At 47.5% G+C, this 18,599-nt stretch overlaps 1 protein-coding gene across 4 annotated transcripts in view; it reads right to left on the reverse strand.

The window, feature by feature from the left end:
* The window catches only part of LOC119432389 (WASH complex subunit 2), a 545,737-nt gene that overhangs the window by 160,654 nt on the left and 366,484 nt on the right, over positions 1-18,599 (reverse strand). For all 4 annotated transcript variants that reach the window (XM_049658605.1, XM_049658606.1, XM_037699556.2 and 1 more), the window contains 3 exons: positions 13,605-13,745; positions 10,609-10,665; positions 616-711 (listed from right to left, as the gene is read on the reverse strand). In XM_049658605.1, coding sequence (XP_049514562.1) covers positions 616-711; positions 10,609-10,665; positions 13,605-13,745 — 294 coding nt within the window. The remainder of the gene's footprint in view (positions 1-615; positions 712-10,608; positions 10,666-13,604; positions 13,746-18,599) is intronic.

Consider the following 18,599-nt stretch of genomic DNA (forward strand, 5'->3'; position numbering starts at 1 on the left):
ACTCACTTGCTTAATGTTACAAGGTAAGAAAATCACAAGCCAGATCGTTTAGGGATGTTAGGTGTAGGGTACGTAAATAAAAGAAATAGACCATCGCTGACTGAAGCGGCATAGATTTGCATAGCACTGACATGACCGACAAATCGGAAATTTGCCAAGAAGCATTGACAGGACGCAAATGTGCCTCCTTGGCTACTTTGCATTGAATCGGTTGAGACGACTGCGAAGTTTACAGCTTCGTGTCACTTTGCGTGCTTTTAGGAGCAGGCGAAGTGACACGACGAAGGAAGACAGTGCTCTCTCACGATCGCACTCCTTACTGGCCGATACCTGCTGTAGCCTCCTATTCGCTGCCAAGCTATTGTGAAACAGAGAGCATATACCCTGTATCTGCATCACATGCTCTCTGGTGGCACTGTTAGCTAAAATACAGGTATGGTCACACAGTGGCATTAGGCATTGTGCCACTAGGCTGAAAGCATCATGCCAACATACTTTTTCTGTCCAATGTGTTTGCCAGGGCCATTTAAATGTGTGAAGGCAAAAGCAGCTATGAGAAATTGGAAAGCCTAGATTCACATTCACACCGCAGATACCAAAATCACGTCTACTTGCCTTAGCTGGAGCAAATAAGTCAACATCCAGGTTGTCCTCAGAGGATTTGAAGATCTCCTCTTCTTGGTCAAAGATAAAGCAACTTCCTCTGCGTGACTGTAGAACAATATGAACAGTAACAACTGTACTTAGTTTTCAGTTTTAGGGTGCAGTTAAAAGAACACGGTTTTGAGCCATTTCCTGCATAGTAATAAAGCAACAATGCCATGCAGGATGCATACATTTCTATACACAAGGAATTGTTTCTGCTCAAGAAAGTCTGAACTTCAAACATTTATTTTTTTTACACAGACAGGTATCATAGATGTGCTGAACAGTTCACTATTTCTTATTCAACAGTGCAATAAACAACCTGCAAAATGCAGCAACTTCTCAGAATGTTCTCTCAACAGGCCAGCCAACTGACTTTCTAGATATACAGTGCAAGCTTTCTTTAAATTTCTGAAGCAAATGCCTGGCAAGCTCACCTTTCAGCCTTCCTCGCGAAGCACCTCTCTCGTGTTCAGGTTTGCGACCCTTTCAAGGTTAAATATTCTGAGGCAATAACTGAGCAGTTGATTGACAAGGGGCACTGACATCAAAGACATGTATTATTCGATTCCGCACACTAGCCTGACGCCAGTTTTGCGTGAACGTTTGGAAGATGGGCCTTTCCAAAATGGAGCCGGGATCTCAATTGAGACCTTTCTTAAGCTGCTTGAAGCGTACTTGAAGTCCACAATTGCATCGCGTGATGCGAAGCTGTATGTTCAATGAAGTGGTATCTGCATAGGCTCTCGCGTGGCTCTGTAGCTTTTGGATATTCCTAGCAGCCTGTGGGCAAGCTATAGAAAGATTGCTGCGATACCAGCAAGTCATTGCAATATACAGGTGCATCAACAACTGCCTGGTTTTATGCAGCACTGATGTCAGTGAATCAGCATGCTGTTTGGAAGAGCAATGCTGCCCTGTCTTAGAGATGCCGGGGAACCACAGCACCCTCGATTTATTGTGGCAATTTAGACACCGGCACGTTTGCTGGAGCCTTGTTCCAAAGTAGGTCTGCTTCCTTAAAACTCCAGCCACTCAAGAAGCATGAAGCGAGCAGTTGCTTTTGCAGTTTTAATGTTGCCTACCAAAAGTCTTAAAGTGACAAGCTGCAAGGCCGAGTGACTCCTTAAGAGATTTTAGCTGCCATCTGTGAGACGATGCTTCAGAAGCTGAAACACGAGAACCCCATCATGACTTTTACAGATGGCGATGAAGTAAGAAGGCTGCCTGCGGTCATTCCACATTTTCACGCCGTGAGTAACGGGCTTAAGATCACTACAGACAGAGCTTGAAAACTGTATTTTGAGCTCCAAACAAGGTACTGACCATGTGCAGACACGTTAAAAATGACAAGGAACAAGAAATATGCACAAAGAACCACAAAACAAGATAACTGCAGTGCCAGCAAGCTGTCGTGTATCGCATCCCCCTATCATGCAGCCGTGCCTATATTGGGCAAACTGGATGATGCCTCAATGAGTGGATAAAAGAACATGCAGCCTCACTCAAGACGACGGCAACCTGCGGACACCTGGTGGCCCATTGTAGTAAATGTGCATGCCATGCTCATTTTGATCACATTGGCGTCGTAATGCAAAGTGATAACAAGAAAAAAAAAACAGGAGATCCTGGAGGCCTGCCGAGATATCTCAGGAAGGGAGCGCAAGCATGCCCTCAGCAGTTCTGACCCCTGAAGATCTTGCCAGCAGGTGACATGCAATGACCTTCACGTGGCTGATACGAGGCGTGGGCAATGTGTACCCGTCTTTTCTATTTTGCGTGGCACTAAAATACATGTAGCCACAAGCGTAAAAATAAATTCAGTTGTTAGTACAGCAATGTCCTTGTCTGTCTTCCTTAGCTCTTTGTATTTTAGTTCGGTTGTTCAGAACTCATCTTGAAATATTGTTGCTTATCCGGTACTGATGGGCTAGTTGGTAATTCATGAATGAGTTATACTAGACGGACACAGAAAAAAATGCAGATACACACGAAGCACTTGACTGCAAGTATTACTCAAAGACACCCTTTCGGTAAGCACATGTGCTGTGATGGCTGCATGGCGTGGAAAAAAAAACAACATATAGACCATCACTGTGTGCTCAAAATGTAATCAAATGCCGATGTAGTGGCATCATTTTTTTGAAAATCCAATTGAGGAGCAGCTGATAGATGTGTCCTACTTGTTGATTTCCACAACTTCTAAATTTCTTATTTCTTTATTTTACTTTTGTTTTGTTCCCTGCGCACTTGCTCTGTTCTTGTTAGTGTGGGTAACCACCCACAATCCAATCTCTGCAGTGAAAGGCCAGATGTCCCGAAACTTTTGTTGTGCAGTAATAATTATGCTCGGCGAGCCTCGGATTTAGTCATCTACCATTTACCCAATATATAAATACATATACAGTAGAATCTCGTTGATACAATCTTCACGGGAACCAGAAAATAAAGCGTATCATCCAAAAATCACATCATCCAACGTATTATCCAACCAAATTGTATTATCGGGAAAAAAAAAAGAAATGTATTACCCAGAAAAACGTGTTATGCAGAATCACATCAACGAGGTTCCACTGTATTGGGCAAAAAAGCCAATATATTGGTTTTTATTCAATGAACTACAATGGCATTTATGAATTGCCATCGTGAATTGGAAAATTTCTGACTATCTGATCGCTTGGCCTAAGAACTAAAACATAGTGTCACGTAGTAGTGACGCTGAAGTAAACAGTCGTAAAACTGTGTATGACGAAACTAATTCTTTATTGGGTGAACCTGTGCCCACAAAAGCAAGCTACACTCGAAGCACAATGAAAGCGGCGAACACAGTCGGCGGTCGTCGAAATCTGATCAGCGGCGAAACGCGTCGGCTTTTATACCCGAGTCATCGAAGGTTCCAGATTAATCCCTGATGCCCGCGGGTCTTCCAGAAAGTTCTAGACAATTCGCGTCGGTCACACAATCAGATAACATAAGCGTCGGTGAAAACAGGCAACGGAAAGCAGCTTCGATAATGTTCTAGAAACTGCCGATACAGGCGCGTCCTGCACCGAGTGATAACGTTTAACATTTGTTAGCCGGTGGAAAGCGGCCACCGGTGAAAGATAAACATGTATACGTGTCAATACCCTCCCCTTAAAAAGCATCGTCCCGATGCTACAAACACGAAAGCGAAAACAAAACCACGTGTACAGAAAGGGACAAAAATAAAAAAGCAACAAAGGACCTAAGTTCGTCAGCGGGCGTAGAAAGGCTTAAGGCGCACCACGTGGATGACTTCAGGTCGTGCACGGCGCCGCTGTGATTGGGAAATACTGTCTGGCACGACCTCATAGTCCAGTGCGCCACTACGTCGGATGATCTTATATGGTCCGAAATAGCGACGTAAGAGTTTCTCGCTAAGTCCTCGTCAGCGTATCGGAGTCCAGACCCAAACACGGTCTCCGGGCTGGTACTCGACGTAGCATCGTCGAAGATTGTAGTGTCAGCTGTCGGTTCTCTGCTGGTTCTTGATGTGCAGGCGGGAGAGCTGTCGACTTTCTTCGGCACACTGCAAATAGGTGGCAACGTCGAGATTTTCTTCGTCGGAGACATCCGGTAGCATGGCGTCAAGCATCGTTGCCGGTTTCCTTCCGTAGACCAGGTTGAACGGCGCCATGTGCATCGTTTCTTGCATGGCCGTGTTGTATGCGAAGGTCACGTACGGAAGGATGGCATCCCATGTCTTGTGTTTAACGTCGACGTACATAGCCAGCATGTCGGCGATTGTCTTATTTAGGCGCTCGGTGAGGCCGTTCGTCTGCGGGTGGTAGGCGGTGGTCCGGCGATGGCTTGTGTGGCTGTAGCGCAGGATGGCTTGAGTTAGTTCAGCCGTGAAGGCCGTACCTCTGTCGGTGATGAGGACTTCTCGGGCACCGTGACGCAGGAGGATGTTCTCAACAAAGAATCGGGCTACCTCGGCAGCACTGCCTTTGGGCAAGGCTTTTGTTTCAGCGTAGCGGGTGAGGTAGTCCGTAGCTACGACGATCCATTTATTCCCGGACGTCGACGTCGGAAAAGGCCCCAGTAAGTCCATCCCGATCTGCTGGAACGGTCAGCAAGGTGGCTCGATCGGCTGTAGAAGTCCGGCTGGCCTTGTCGGCGGTGTTTTGCGTCGCTGACAGTCTTGGCATGTCCTTACGTAATGGGCGACGTCGGCAGAGAGGCGAGGCCAGTAGTATTTTTCTTGTATCCTCGCGAGGGTGCGGGAAAAACCGAGGAGTCCAGCCGTTGGGTCGTCATGGAGAGCTTGCAGAACCTCTGGACGCAATGCTGAGGGTACCACGAGGAGGTAGTTGGCTCGGTGAGGCGAGAAGTTCTTCTTTAGGAGAATGCCGTTTTGCAAGAAAAACGACACCAATCCTCGCCTGAACACCTTGGGCACAATGACGGTCTTGCCTTCCAGGTAGTCTACAAGGCTCCTTAGTTCCGGGTCGGCTCGCTGTTGTTCGGCGAATTCGTTGGCACTGATAGGTCCTAAGAAAGTGTCGTCGTCCTGGTCGTCCTGTGGCGGCGGTTCGACGGGGGCGCGAGACAAGCAGTCGGCGTCAGAGTGCTTTCGCCCGGACTTGTAAACGACGGTGATGTCGAATGCTTGAAGTCTCAGACTCCATCGTGCGAGGCGACCTGAAGGATCCTTCAAGTTAGCTAGCCAACACAAGGCGTGATGGTCGCTCACAACTTTAAAGGGCCTGCCATAGAGGTAGGGGCGAAACTTTGATGTGGCCCAGATGATGGCGAGGCACTCCTTTTCTGTTGTGGAATAGTTTGCTTCCGCCTTCGATAGCGACCGGCTAGCGTAACTTACAACCCTTTCTAGTCCGTCAGTCCTCTGCACAAGCACGGCGCCGAGTCCTATGCTGCTTGCGTCGGTGCGGACTTCGGTGTCGGCGTTTTCGTCGAAATGCGCAAGTATTGGCGGCGATTGCAGGCGTCGCTTCAGTTCATCAAATGCTTCGACTTGCGGCGTCTCCCACTTGAACTCGACGTCGGCCTTCGTGAGATACGTCAGTGGCTCAGCGATCCGTGAAAAATTCTTGACGAAGCGCCTGTAATAGGCGCACAGTCCAAGAAATCTACGCACTGCCTTCTTGTCAGCGGGTGGAGGAAAGTTGGGGATGGCCGCAGTTTTCTGAGGGTCGGGGCGCACTCCAGACTTGTTGATGACATGGCCCAAGAACAAGAGCTCCTCATATGCGAAGCGGCACTTTTCTGGCTTTAACGTGAGTCCGGAGGTTTTGATTGCTTGAAGAACTGTTTCAAAGCGCCGCAGGTGTTCTTCGAAGCTTCAGGCAAACACGACGACGTCGTCCAAATAGGCGAGGCAAGTCTGCCACTTCAAGCCTGCCAGTACTGTATCCATGACGCGTTGGAAAGTCGCAGGTGCCGAGCAAAGACCAAACGGCATGACCTTGAACTCGAACAGTCCGTCTGGTGTTATAAAGGCAGTCTTCTCCCGGTCCCTCTCGTTGACTTCGATTTGCCAGTAGCCGGTTTTGAGGTCCATCGACGAAAAATACTTTGCGCTGTAGAGTCGATCCAAGGCGTCGTCAATTCGTGGGAAGGGGTATACGTCCTTCGTGATCTTGTTGAGGCGACAATAATCGACGCAGAAACGTAGGGTTCCATCCTTCTTCTTCACTAACACCACGGGGGACGCCCACGGACTCTTGGACGGCTGGATGATGTCGTCGCGTAGCATGTCGTCGACTTGTTGCCTTATGGTCTCGCGTTCGCGCGCCGAAACTCGGTACCGGCTCTGACGGAGTGGGTGGACATTTTCGTTGATTATGATGCGGTGCTTGGCGACAGGGGTTTGTCGAACTTTTGACGACGACGAGAAGCAGTCCTTGTATTGCAGGAGCAGAGCTTTTAGTTGTTCTTTCTTATGCCTGGGAAGGTTCTGATTGACGTCGAAAGTTGGTTCAGGTACTATAGTCGTCGTTGCAGGTGCACTGGAATCCGTGAAGGCGAAAACACTCCTGGCTTGTACTATTTTGTTGATGTAGGCGACCGCGGTGCCTTTGTTAATTTGCTTATATTCGGGGCTGAAGTTCGTGAGCATCACCCTTGCTTTCCCTGCACGAAGTTCAGCTATGCCTCTAGCGACGCAAATTTCACGATCGAGCAGTAAGTGATGATCACCCTCGATGACGCCTTCCATGTCTGCAGGCACTTCGGTACCGACGGAAATCATTATGCTGGAGCGCGGCGGAACAGTGACTTGTTCTTTAAGCACATTCAAGGCATGGTAACTTATGCTTGTATCCGGTGGTATCGCGTTGTGCGTTGAAAGCGTTATCGACTTGGACCTGAAGTCGATGACTGCACCGTGTTGATTTAGAAAGTCCATGCCTAGGATGAGATCCCTGGAGCAGTGCTGCAGGATTACGAAGCTCACCAGGTAAGTGCGGTTGTTTACCGTGACTCGCGCTGTGCAGATTCCAGTCGGCGATATTAGGTGGCCGCCCGCTGTCCAGACATTGGGTCCTTGCCAGGCCGTTTTCACCTTCTTCAACTTGGCGACGAACGGGCCACTGAAAACGGAATAGTCGGCTCCAGTGTTGACGAGAGCGGTGACGCTATGACCATCGATTAGCACATCTCATTCGGTAGACCGTCTTCTGGCGTTGCGGTAAAGTCGTGGCGTCGGATCATGGCTGCGTCGGCTTGCTCCGCTGCTACTACGTCGCGTCGGCAGGTCTTCTTTCGGCGGCGAAGTGTTGTCGTCAAGGCTCTTGCCAGGCGGCGTGCTGATAATTCGTCGTGATGATGCGCGAATCGTTGTCGGCGGCGGCGGCGAAGGTTCTTCGGTATTGCGTTGTACAGCAAATGCACCTCCATCGGTTGCTGCATTAGTTTCCCGGGTAAGGGCTCAGAGATCGGCCCCGGGTGGGACCGGTGTACTGACGGCGATGCAGCGAGATGTAGCGGCCCGGTGACGGCGAGCGTGAGGGTCGTCATGGTTGCCACTGGGCTCCGGCGAGGTAGTCGGTGATGTCACGTGGCCGCTTGCCAAGCTGTGGACGTGGCGCGTTGACGGCGAACCCTCGTAGGCCCATCTCGCGGTATGGGCATCGGCGGTAGACATGACCAGCTTCCCCACAGTGATAGCAGAGCGGGCGGTGGTCGGGGGCACGCCAAATGTCCGTCTTTCTCGGGTAGCTGCGCTGGGTGACAGGCGGGAGTGCTGGATGCGGCAGCGGCTGTGGGCGATGGAACTGCGGCGTTACGGGGCCCTGGTGCGAGCGTGAAGGAGGGCCTTGACAATGGGCAACGGCGGCGTAAGTCAGCGCTTGCGGCTGAGGTTGCGGCGATTGCGGCTGCACATCAGGAACTCCAAGTGAGCGCTGAACTTCTTTGACGACGTCGGCGATAGATGCCACTTGAGGCTGCGACCTGGGAAAGAGCTTCTGCAGCTCCTTGCGAACGACTGCTCTGATGGTTTCGCGCAGGTCGTCGGCGCCTAGTGCTTGAGCATCGGCGTAGTTGGTCAGGGCACGGCGGTTGTATTGCCTGGCGCGCATTTCAAGCGTCTTCTCGATCGTTGTGGCCTCGGAAAGAAATTCGACGACAGTCTTGGGCGGGTTGCGTATCAATCCGGTGAATAGTTGCTCTTTGACACCCCGCATCAAGAACCGAACTTTCTTTTCTTCAGACATTTCGGGGTCGGCGTGGCGAAAGAGGCGAGACATCTCCTCCGTGAAGATCGCGATGCTCTCGTTCGGCAATTGCACTCTGGTTTCTAAGAGAACCTCTGCCCTTTCCTTTCGTACGACGCTCGTGAAGGTCCTCACGAAGTTCTCACGAAAAAGATCCCACGTCACCAGGGTGGTCTCTCTGTTCTCAAAGAAGTCCGAGGAGCGTCATCCAACGAAAAATAGACATGGCGCAGCTTGTCTTCGTTGCTCCATTCGTTGAACTGTCACGGTCCGCTCGTATGTCTCCAGCCAGGTTTCAGGGTCTTCAGCCGATGATCCACGGAAGGTCGGTGGCTCCCGAGGTTGTTGCAGCAGGATGGGGGACGCTGGGACTGCCACTGGAGGACTTGGCCTTGATCGCTGTGGTCTCCTCGGGAAGAAGTCCGTACTCCGGCGGAAGTCCTTGCTGCCTACGGCTAGCTCGCTGGTCCTTGGCGACATTGACATTGTCCTCCGGTTTCGGGCTTTGATCGCGGCTTTGCGGGGGCGTTCGCTGCATGAACGCACTAGCACCTCCACCGGATGTCACGTAGTAGTGATGCTGAAGTAAACAGTCGTAAAACTGTGTATGACGAAACTAATTCTTTATTGGGCGAACCTGTGCCCACAAAAGCAAGCTACACTCGAAGCACAACGAAAGCGGCGAAACGCGTCGGCTTTTATACCCAAGTCATCGAAGGTTCCAGATTAATCCCTGATGCCTGTGGGTCTTCCAGAAAGTTCTAGACAATTCGCGTCGGTCACACAATCAGATAACATAAGCGTCGGTGAAAACAGGCAACGGTATTGCGTCGTACAGCAACCGCACCTCCATCGGTTGCTGCCTTTATTTTCCCGATAAACATGTATACGTGTCAATAGGAGTGCTTGTGTACGACCAACCTCGAAACATCTAAGCGCCAATTGTTACAAAATGTTTGCATTAGCCACCAGCATCGTTCTCATGCATTTCAAGTCTAGAAGACCTAAAATCACTATGCTACGTCTCCATAAACCTCCTGTATGATGCCGATGCTCAACACAGCGATCACTGTGGTTTTTTAAACCAGCATGATACTTATAAGCTCTGTGCTTCGGCATTGCCTTTTGGCTCTGTAAAGCGGTAATATCCAAAGAAGGCCACATTAAAGGAGCCCAACAGCTATTTGTGAGGACACAATTTCCACAAAACGGATGTGTCGTAGATGATGAGACGAACAAAACCAAAGAAAAAGAAGAAAGAGAAAACCATGCTAACACCGCAGTCGCATGGCCATGCTTACACCAAGCACACACAGACCCCACACTGCTTCAGACGTTCGTGCAGTGCTCAGCTCAACCAGAAGACAAGTGTGATGATTCACACTGTATGCCGATATTAGTAAAGTGAGAGATCGGGCTAGTTGGTAAACCAAGCCAAAATTAGTTTATTCATGGGTGGGAATGTTGTCCAACAAACGAGGTAGTCGTAAAATGTACCTACAGATAACAATTTGAACTTTTGTCAAAGTAACTTGTTCTGCAGTAGAATGGCACCCACACTGTTAGCATCGGCTTACGTTTCATAACTACTCATGGCTGCTAAAACACAGCTTAGAATACAGTGAGAATGCTGCAGTAATGTCACATTCATGAAAGAAATTTTCAGAAATACATTTTTATGTATATGTGCATCGTGACACAGACGAGGGACGCGACATGGTCGACATGAGCGCTCCATTCCTTGTCCCTCGTCTGCATCCAGCTGCGCATATACATAAAAATGTTAACCTACGAACTCACCCAACTTGCTGTGTTGATTCAGAAATACATCACTGATCTCAGAGGCTGCTTGTACGCTCAAACACACACACAAACATTGAGCTGGTTGCTCTGTCCACCTCAATGCCAGCAGAAACCCTGGCCATGCCGACTTTAAGTCCTTCAGTATGCCTCCCCGGACTCTTTCCCATTTAGAAGGTGCCACATCATACTAAATAGACCACACAAGTGCAAGAACTGCCACCGAGTGTATACCTGGCACACAACGAGGAGTACTCGCCCATGCCAGCATGCTGACTGCCCATAGCACTGCCTACGCACCTATGGAAATGAAGTCGCAAAGAAAACACACTCCCTAAAGCAAAAAGTGTGAATACAACACACAATGTGCCCCACTCACTGTATGGCCCAACCACAACTGCATACTGACAGAAATAGTACAAGGCTGTACAAAATGCTGAAAGAACCCAAACAAGAGGCTCACCTTGGCAACAGGCTCCTCAGGGACCACCACTGACGCAGACTCAGCATCCCCCTTGGACTGCACAAGATATTGGCATCTTGACACAAACATAGGTGCATACTGACGACCGTTGCGCACACAACACATCTAATGGCTTGCACTGCACTTCCTGGTGGGAGTACTCCGCTTGTATGCTCAGCAGGGTAGGACAACCGCACCAATGGTGCCAAAATGCTACATTTGCGACTCACTGCGCCACCGAAACCACAAAATTGTGCCAACACATATCCAAAACATGGTGCGCAACAATCGAGAGTTCATGTTTACGACAGCTCTAGTGGCAGCTATGCAACTAAACTGGATCCGTATTTCATGAGACTAATTTTATTTTCCATTCTTCTTGTCATCTGCTGTATCAAGCCAACCATGACAGCATGACATTTAAAACCCTACGAAGTATTTACAATGTTTTTCAGGACTTAGCCACATTTGGGGATAGACAGGTGATGATGGTGCCACATGACTGAAACATTTGCACAGCCAACGAGGTAGCCGTATAGCAGCAATACAAACTCTTCGAGTCGACAGACTTACTGACTTGACAGTGGCTGAAAAATGCCCATGTGACACAAGTGCACCTGAAAAACCACTTGGCAAGAAAAATCTAGTTCAGAAAAAAAAGGAGGGGGGGAATTCTGCTACCATTTCACTTTATCAGCACAACAAGGAGTCTTTAACATACTTTTGCATAGTGCTGCATTACAACATTTTTTTAAAGTTATGCGCTAGGCACATGTCCAAAATGTGGCAAAGCGCAGATGTCACCTGAACACGCACGTTGCTGCTGGAAAGCAATTCTCATATGGTAATCCACAACATACCTGCAGCCGCTGGTGGTCAGCCACCACTGCCTCTAATGGAACACCAAGCCTTATTGCAGTGCATGCATGCATGCATGCACTCTTCTGAGTTTAGTGTTAAATGCTAACACAGGTAAACCTTGTGTAGGGAACCCTGCTCCAAGCGAAGCTGCTCTGAACAGTACTCTGCTTTGTGTGGATCTATTGCTCTCATTAAATTCCTGTGTTTGCTTCATACTTCTCATTGTGTGTCACCAACAAAGTAATTTCAACAACTTGGTGCTGCTTTCGAAATTTTTGGCAGTACATGCTTAGGGGACATGGGCACAGGGAAATAAAATTTTTGCTATTGACTCCAGACACATGAAATTTTCATCAAATATTTAATCGTCTGTGCTGATTGAAAATATGCAATTAACTTCTTTCTGAGTCAACCGAAAAAACCTTTTTTTCACCATAAATTTCAGAGTCAATTTGCAAAAAATTCACTACAGAAGAGCACTAAAATTAAGCAGGTATGTTTCTCAATGTCCCAAGAGTGTAACTTGGCATTTTAATGTGTGTATTGTATGGATTGTTTGTATTGCATGTATATTTTAGACGTAGTTATCGAAATTTTAAATTGCTGCATTGCAAATGCAAATGTCTTTTTTTATTTCTACAAGATTTTAAAATGTTGCCATGTCCTGAAAGACTACATCATTGTGGACCTGCACTCGTGACTCTCCAGCCATTCAGGAAAAAGTAATTAATAGATTTGAATGAGCAGCAGAGAGACCAGTGCCGCTCCCAAAATTTTCAACTTGCACAAATTGCAAAACTGGATTTCTTGCAAAACTAGGACTTGCAAGAAAAGTGCCCGTCCTTGTGCATTTTGTTCTTTGTGTCCGTTATTAAATTGCACTAATTTATCATAATTGTTTTGCAAAAATAATTATTTGAGAAAGATGCAAGAAACTAAAATGAGTGCAAGAATATCTACTCCACGATGCAAAACCAGGTGGCCTTCTTCTGGATTGAAGGCTCGCTAAAAGCAAGCCAGTCTTCCAAATGAGACCAAGATGGCCTCGCTCTGACAAGTTGTTTTGGAATGGTGAACAGCCCAAAATGCATCTTTTCAGCATTTTCATGGGCAGAACTGAGCATTTCTTAGGATAAATACAGTGCTTTGTTCCTCAACGCAGGTCGTTTTGAGCTAGTTTTTTTGCAAACAGGGACGCCTTAATATGTAGATTTGAAAAATAACGGAAAGGAAAAATGTTTTTTTAATGACTTTTCTGCCTCCAAGACCCATGTTAACAGACTACATTTGGTGTTTGCACTCTGTATTAGCCTATGCAGATGGCACAACGTCAGTTTGCGTTTTGTACCATTACTCTGAAAGATTTGTTTGCAGTGTGCTCCACAGCTTGCTCCATTACCGTAACGTTGCATGCTGCACATGAGTCACTATGCTATATTAAACATTTTCAGAGCCGCTACCCAACCACGTGTACGAGCCCCTGCTTGAAGGACAATGGCTGGTCGGAGATATCGGCAACAGTGACCATTGAGCCAATGGCTTTCGAAATTCTCAAACTCAAATTTAGGCTCAGACGAGTTGTATTAGTGTTCTTGAAAGTCATCCAAGTTTCAGTAATCTGACACTGCTAGAAGAAATAATTCCACATCCCCAAAAATGGCCAGCTTTGAACCCCATTACATTCTAAATATAAAAAACCACATCTTAAATGCTGTAGGCTTTTTTTACGCTATGCTGGAATGTTTTATTTTTACTTGTGCTACTGTTGTGTTTGTGTACTTAGTGCAAATTGTCAGTTTTGGTTGATTGTAGCAACATTGAGGTGTTATTTGTCATGGCGCAAGAGTGGCCCCTACAGGAAAATATGTTATCCTTACAAGGTTTCTTGCTATTCTCCTTTTTTTCAAACGTTTCGAATACAGTGCACTAGTTTAAACAAGCCTTTGACGAGGGTGCCTGCATTCACTGCTTGAAGGCTCTGTCAACTTGATGGCCATTGAATCTGCCCGTGTAGCAGCGCCTACTTTTTGCACCGAGTCCCTTGCGGCCACGGTATTATGGCTTGCGTGCTGCATTCCCCAACGCCCTCGGACCGAACTGAACACCGACACTGTCGCTAGGCAAAGTGGCCTCACCCCCATGCTCCATGACGCACTGTGACTGCTCTGGCTATCGGCCGGATGCGCAGGCACTGCAAACAGGTCGTCGTCCTCCTCAGTGGTGAACAGCGAGATGGGTGCACTTGTTGGATGCTTGCTGTCTGCTGGATCTGGTGGCTGCAACAAAATTACTTTGCTTTCTTTAGTGCACAAACTTGCGAGACAAATATTTAATGAGAGGGCAACTGAACTAATAAGCAATACATACTCAGAGTCAAATATCAAGGCAGCCTACATTCCATTTTTCAATCGGAAAGCTAGAACAAAAAGCCAATTACACACTACATAACGTAATGAAAATGGAAGACTTATTTTCAATGACAACAATAGTGGGTAGGTAGTGCACATTCCATTATGTGTGTCACTATGTAGCTGTGGATACACCTTGTGGGAGCACCAACATTAAAGTATTGATTGTTTTATTCTATCCGAGGTGGCACAAGCCCAGAGCATGTGACCAATGTTCCTATAATCAGTGTCTATGTATTAAATTACGTAAGTTCTATTTTCTTTATTACAACAGCAATTAAAGGCAATACATACTCAGCAATACATATATACACTAATAAGCAATACATACTCAGAGTCAAATATGTGACCAATGTTCCTATAATCAGTGTCTATGTATTAAATTACGTAAGTTCTATTTTCTTTATTACAACAGCAATTAAAGGCAATACATACTCAGCAATACATATATACACTAATAAGCAATACATACTCAGAGTCAAATATCAAGGCAGCCTACATTCCATTTTTCAATCGGAAAGCTAGAACAAAAAGCCAATTACACACTACATAACGTAATGAAAATGGAAGACTTATTTTCAATGACAACAATAGTGGGTAGGTAGTGCACATTCCATTATGTGTGTCACTATGTAGCTGTGGATACACCTTGTGGGAGCACCAACATTAAAGTATTGATTGTTTTATTCTATCCGAGGTGGCACAAGCCCAGAGCATGTGACCAATGTTCCTATAATCAGTGTCTATGTATTAAATTACGTAAGTTCTATTTTCTTTATTACAACAGCAATTAAAGGGACAATCGAGGTGTATTTGCGTAATCATCGCTGTTTGCATGAACAGTGCGTGCACGACCCGTGCATGGAGGGTTCTTCCGACATGCACTGCCTTTGACTGCAAAAACCACAAAGCACGCACAGTCACGCTCCACTCAATTCTCGCTTCTGGTACTCTTGCCAAGATGTACCACACTGTGGTGCATACACTAGACTAAGCAAAATAGATAGCACAAGTCGAGATAAACTGATCGAATCTTTTCATTTGGTGCCGACAAATGGCGAACATTATTACGTCGGTCTCATTTTGTGCCTGCAATACCATTGTTCCAGATTGCGCCGGCATTGTGACCCGAGTGCCATCCTGCTGCTGCACAAGAGCCTGCTGCCTCACGCCATGGGCATTGTTGGAACACCACGTGAGGTTCATGTTCTGCCTTTGGGGAAAACAAACTTTCTTTAGGCTTCTAAATTTCTATTGCAAGCGCATGAAAAAGAACTTCAATAAAGATAGGTTGTTTTCAAATAATACGAAGGTGCTTGCTACTAGTTATATTTTAGTACTTTGTTTTAATGTTGTAATGATATAATGTAATCATATAATGTAGTGCATTATATTTCAGTACTTTGCTCTGTTAGATGGCCCCAGGGGCGCTGCCCCACTACACATATATATAAGCACCCTCGCTGCAGCTGAGGGCTAAGTTGGGCGTGGTGTGAAACTAGTGTGTGTGTGTGTGTCATTCCTTCGGAGCCGCCGACGGTTCTCGGTGCCTCCCTTCGCAAACACTACAATGGTGACAGGATGAGAGTTTGAGGAAGTAGTCGCCCAGGTTGAGGCCATGGTATCTAAATCTGAAGTACAACAGACCACGGCCTGTAACCAACTGTTGACACAAGTTATGGACCATACTATGAATAGCTGGCCTCCAAAGAACCAACTTCCTAAAGAGGTGCATCCATACTACGAGGAAAGGAACGAAGTATCTGTGGTGGATACTATCCTACTAAGAGGGGACCAAGTTGTCCTTCACAGCCAACAACAGAAACAAGTTCTTGCACTTGTGCATGCGGGGCACCCATCCAAGAATCCAAGACCTAGTTTGCAGCACCTACTGGTGGTCAGCTTTTCACAAACATGTCGAGCAACATGTAAGCAACTGTCAAACTTGCAACAGTGCTGACAAGTCGGCCAAGATTCAACAGGGACCCAAAAGCTGACCGAATATCCTCCCCGACCCTGGGTGAAGGTGGCTGTAGACATCATGGGTCCGTTTCATTCAGCTCCTCAAGACTGTCGGTATGCCATAGTCATGGTGGACTACTACTCTAAGTGGCCTCAGGTGATGTTCACACCATGCTACTCTAAGTGGCCTCAGGTGATGTTCACACCATGTGTGACTAGTCAATCTGCAATCGATTTCCTGGCCTCAGTGTTTTCTAGAAAGGGACTGCCTGAGGAAATCGTAATTGACAATGGCCACCAGTTCACCTCCGTTGAATTTGAAACATACCTCACTACAGAGGAAATCAAGCACATCCGGTCCCCAATTTCCCCCATTCTAATGGACAGGCTGAGCGGTTTGACCGAGTTCTCAAGTCATTCATTCAGTGTGCCCTTTCAAGAACGGAGTCCTCTAAATAAGACAGTTCTCGACTACGTCGCAACATACCAAACCATTCCTCATACCGCAACTAAGTTATCTCCAGTTTACTTGTTATGTGGTCGTAAACCTCGAACATGTTTGCATATTGACACGTCAATTCAGTGCATTTTGGTAGGTTGTGTGGTTACAGTTTGCTTGAGCTTTATTTTGAGCGCCGCGAAGGATACGGTGAAGGGAGACGAAGAAGACGTGCTGCTCGATCGAAGCTGCTCTGCTGTGTGGCCAGCTGTTGCTTGCCCTGTTAGTACCGTGACAAATAGGTAGATGTGCTGGGTTCCATCCTTTGCACTAATTTGACCTCCAGACGCTTCAAGTCCCTACCACCATTCCCACGAATCAAGAGCATTTTGCCACAGCTGCCGCTTGCAAGAACTACCTCCTGAATATGGCCCATTCAGCCCCATAAGAATGTCCACCACAAGGGCAAGGTAGATGCAGGAGAGCGACACAGTCCGATCCACTTTTCCCCCCGAGTGTCATCTACGCAGCGTGTAGTTCCGAAGTCATTTCATGGTGAGTGTTCGAGGACGTGGAGGATTGGCTTGAACACTTCGATTGAGTTGCAGCAGTCGAAGTGGGATAACTCTAAGAAACTGCACTATGTGTACTTTGCCCTCGAAGACAACGCTCGCACGTGGCTTGAGAAGCATGAGGGTTCCATTACAATCTGGCAAGAATTCCGACGACAGCTCTGCAAGGCACAGCAGCCCCAAAAGAAAAAAGAAAGGCCGAACAGGCTCTGTAGAGTCGGTTTTAAAAGCCTCAAGCGCAACCCTCCAGCTACCGTCGCCGAGTTCATAACTGAAGCAACGACAGTGGAGCGAGCGAAGCAACAATACGACCGCCAGCATGACCAACAGTACGACCGCCAAAGCACCGTCGCTGCCGTGTCACGTTTCACCTGCGGACATGATTTCGCGACACTCAGAGTTCTTGTGCGAAGTGATGTGCGTGAAGAGCCTGAGGAAATTCCTAAAACTGCTTGTCAGCCAACTGTTACTGTGCTTGGTGACATCATTCGTGAGGAAATCAGAACCGTGACCCAACCATGGGCATCAACGCGAGCTGAAGCCCCAGTCCTGAAATATGCCGAAGCCTTACGGAGTTCTCAACCATCTACGGGACGACGTTCGCCATCCCCTGTTTCAGCTCTACCACGTCAATTTCCCGCTACAAATATAAACACGTATGAGTACATAGGCCCGCGAGAGATCACACGGAAATAAAACCTGTAGCACACCTCGGATAATCGGCCACTTTGCTACCACTGAGGCGAAGTGGACCATCTGTATCGTCAGTGCCCTTATCAGAGGATGGGCCCTCAGGGATTTCACCCTAACGCGCGTCGACCAAGCAATAGTGAGCGCCCACGTGAAATTGAGCAGTACCTGGCCTCTCAACAGCCGTGTTCTCCCGCACAAAGATGCCAATCACGTTCACGATCTCCTAGGCACATCATCTCGCCTAGCCATTACTCCATGTTTTCTGATGTTTGCAACAGATCCCCAAGTCTACGCCCACATCAGGAAAATTGAGGGCAGCGACCTCCGGGGGTGGTGCCGCTGCTGGTCGTCCCGACAAACAACCCCTGAGACGACAAGTTAACGACGACGTTTTATCTGCCACGTCATCTTCCGATGACGACGCAGGACTTTCCGCCGATATTACCGTAACCGTCAAGCACTAGGTGAAGACATGCCGAGACTGCCAGCGGCACAAGACACTGCCCATAAAACCAGCTGGTTTGTTACAACCTGTCGAACTCACCTGGGTGCCCTTTCAACAATGGACTTGCTTGGACCATTTCCTAAATCTTCGGGTGGCAACCGATGGATAATAGTTGTGACATATTATCTCACTCGTTACCGTGAAACAAGACCACTTCAACGAGCTACTGCTAACGAAGTCGCCAACTTCTTCATGCTATCGTCCTCCGCCATGGTGCACCAGCAGTGGTTATTACCGACAAAGGGACCACTTTCGCAGCCCAACTCCTGGAAGAAGTGATGAACCTCAGTGGCTTAACTGAACGGCTCAACAAGACCATCGCTGACATGCTTTCAATGTATGTCGACATGGATCACAAGAACTGGGACAGCGTTCTTCCTTACAGCGGTATTATAGGTGAAGGTTTTCACCTATAATACTGCCGTTCAAAGAAACCACAGGATTTACTCCTTTCCACTTGCTTCACGGCCGCGAGGTTACCAGAATGTTAGATGTTGTGCTTCTGCCCGACGGCTTCGAATCTACTACAGTGAATGCTGCCTGATATGCTC

This window comes from Dermacentor silvarum, chromosome 11 (genome assembly GCF_013339745.2).
Source record: "Dermacentor silvarum isolate Dsil-2018 chromosome 11, BIME_Dsil_1.4, whole genome shotgun sequence".
Lineage (NCBI taxonomy): Eukaryota > Metazoa > Arthropoda > Arachnida > Ixodida > Ixodidae > Dermacentor > Dermacentor silvarum.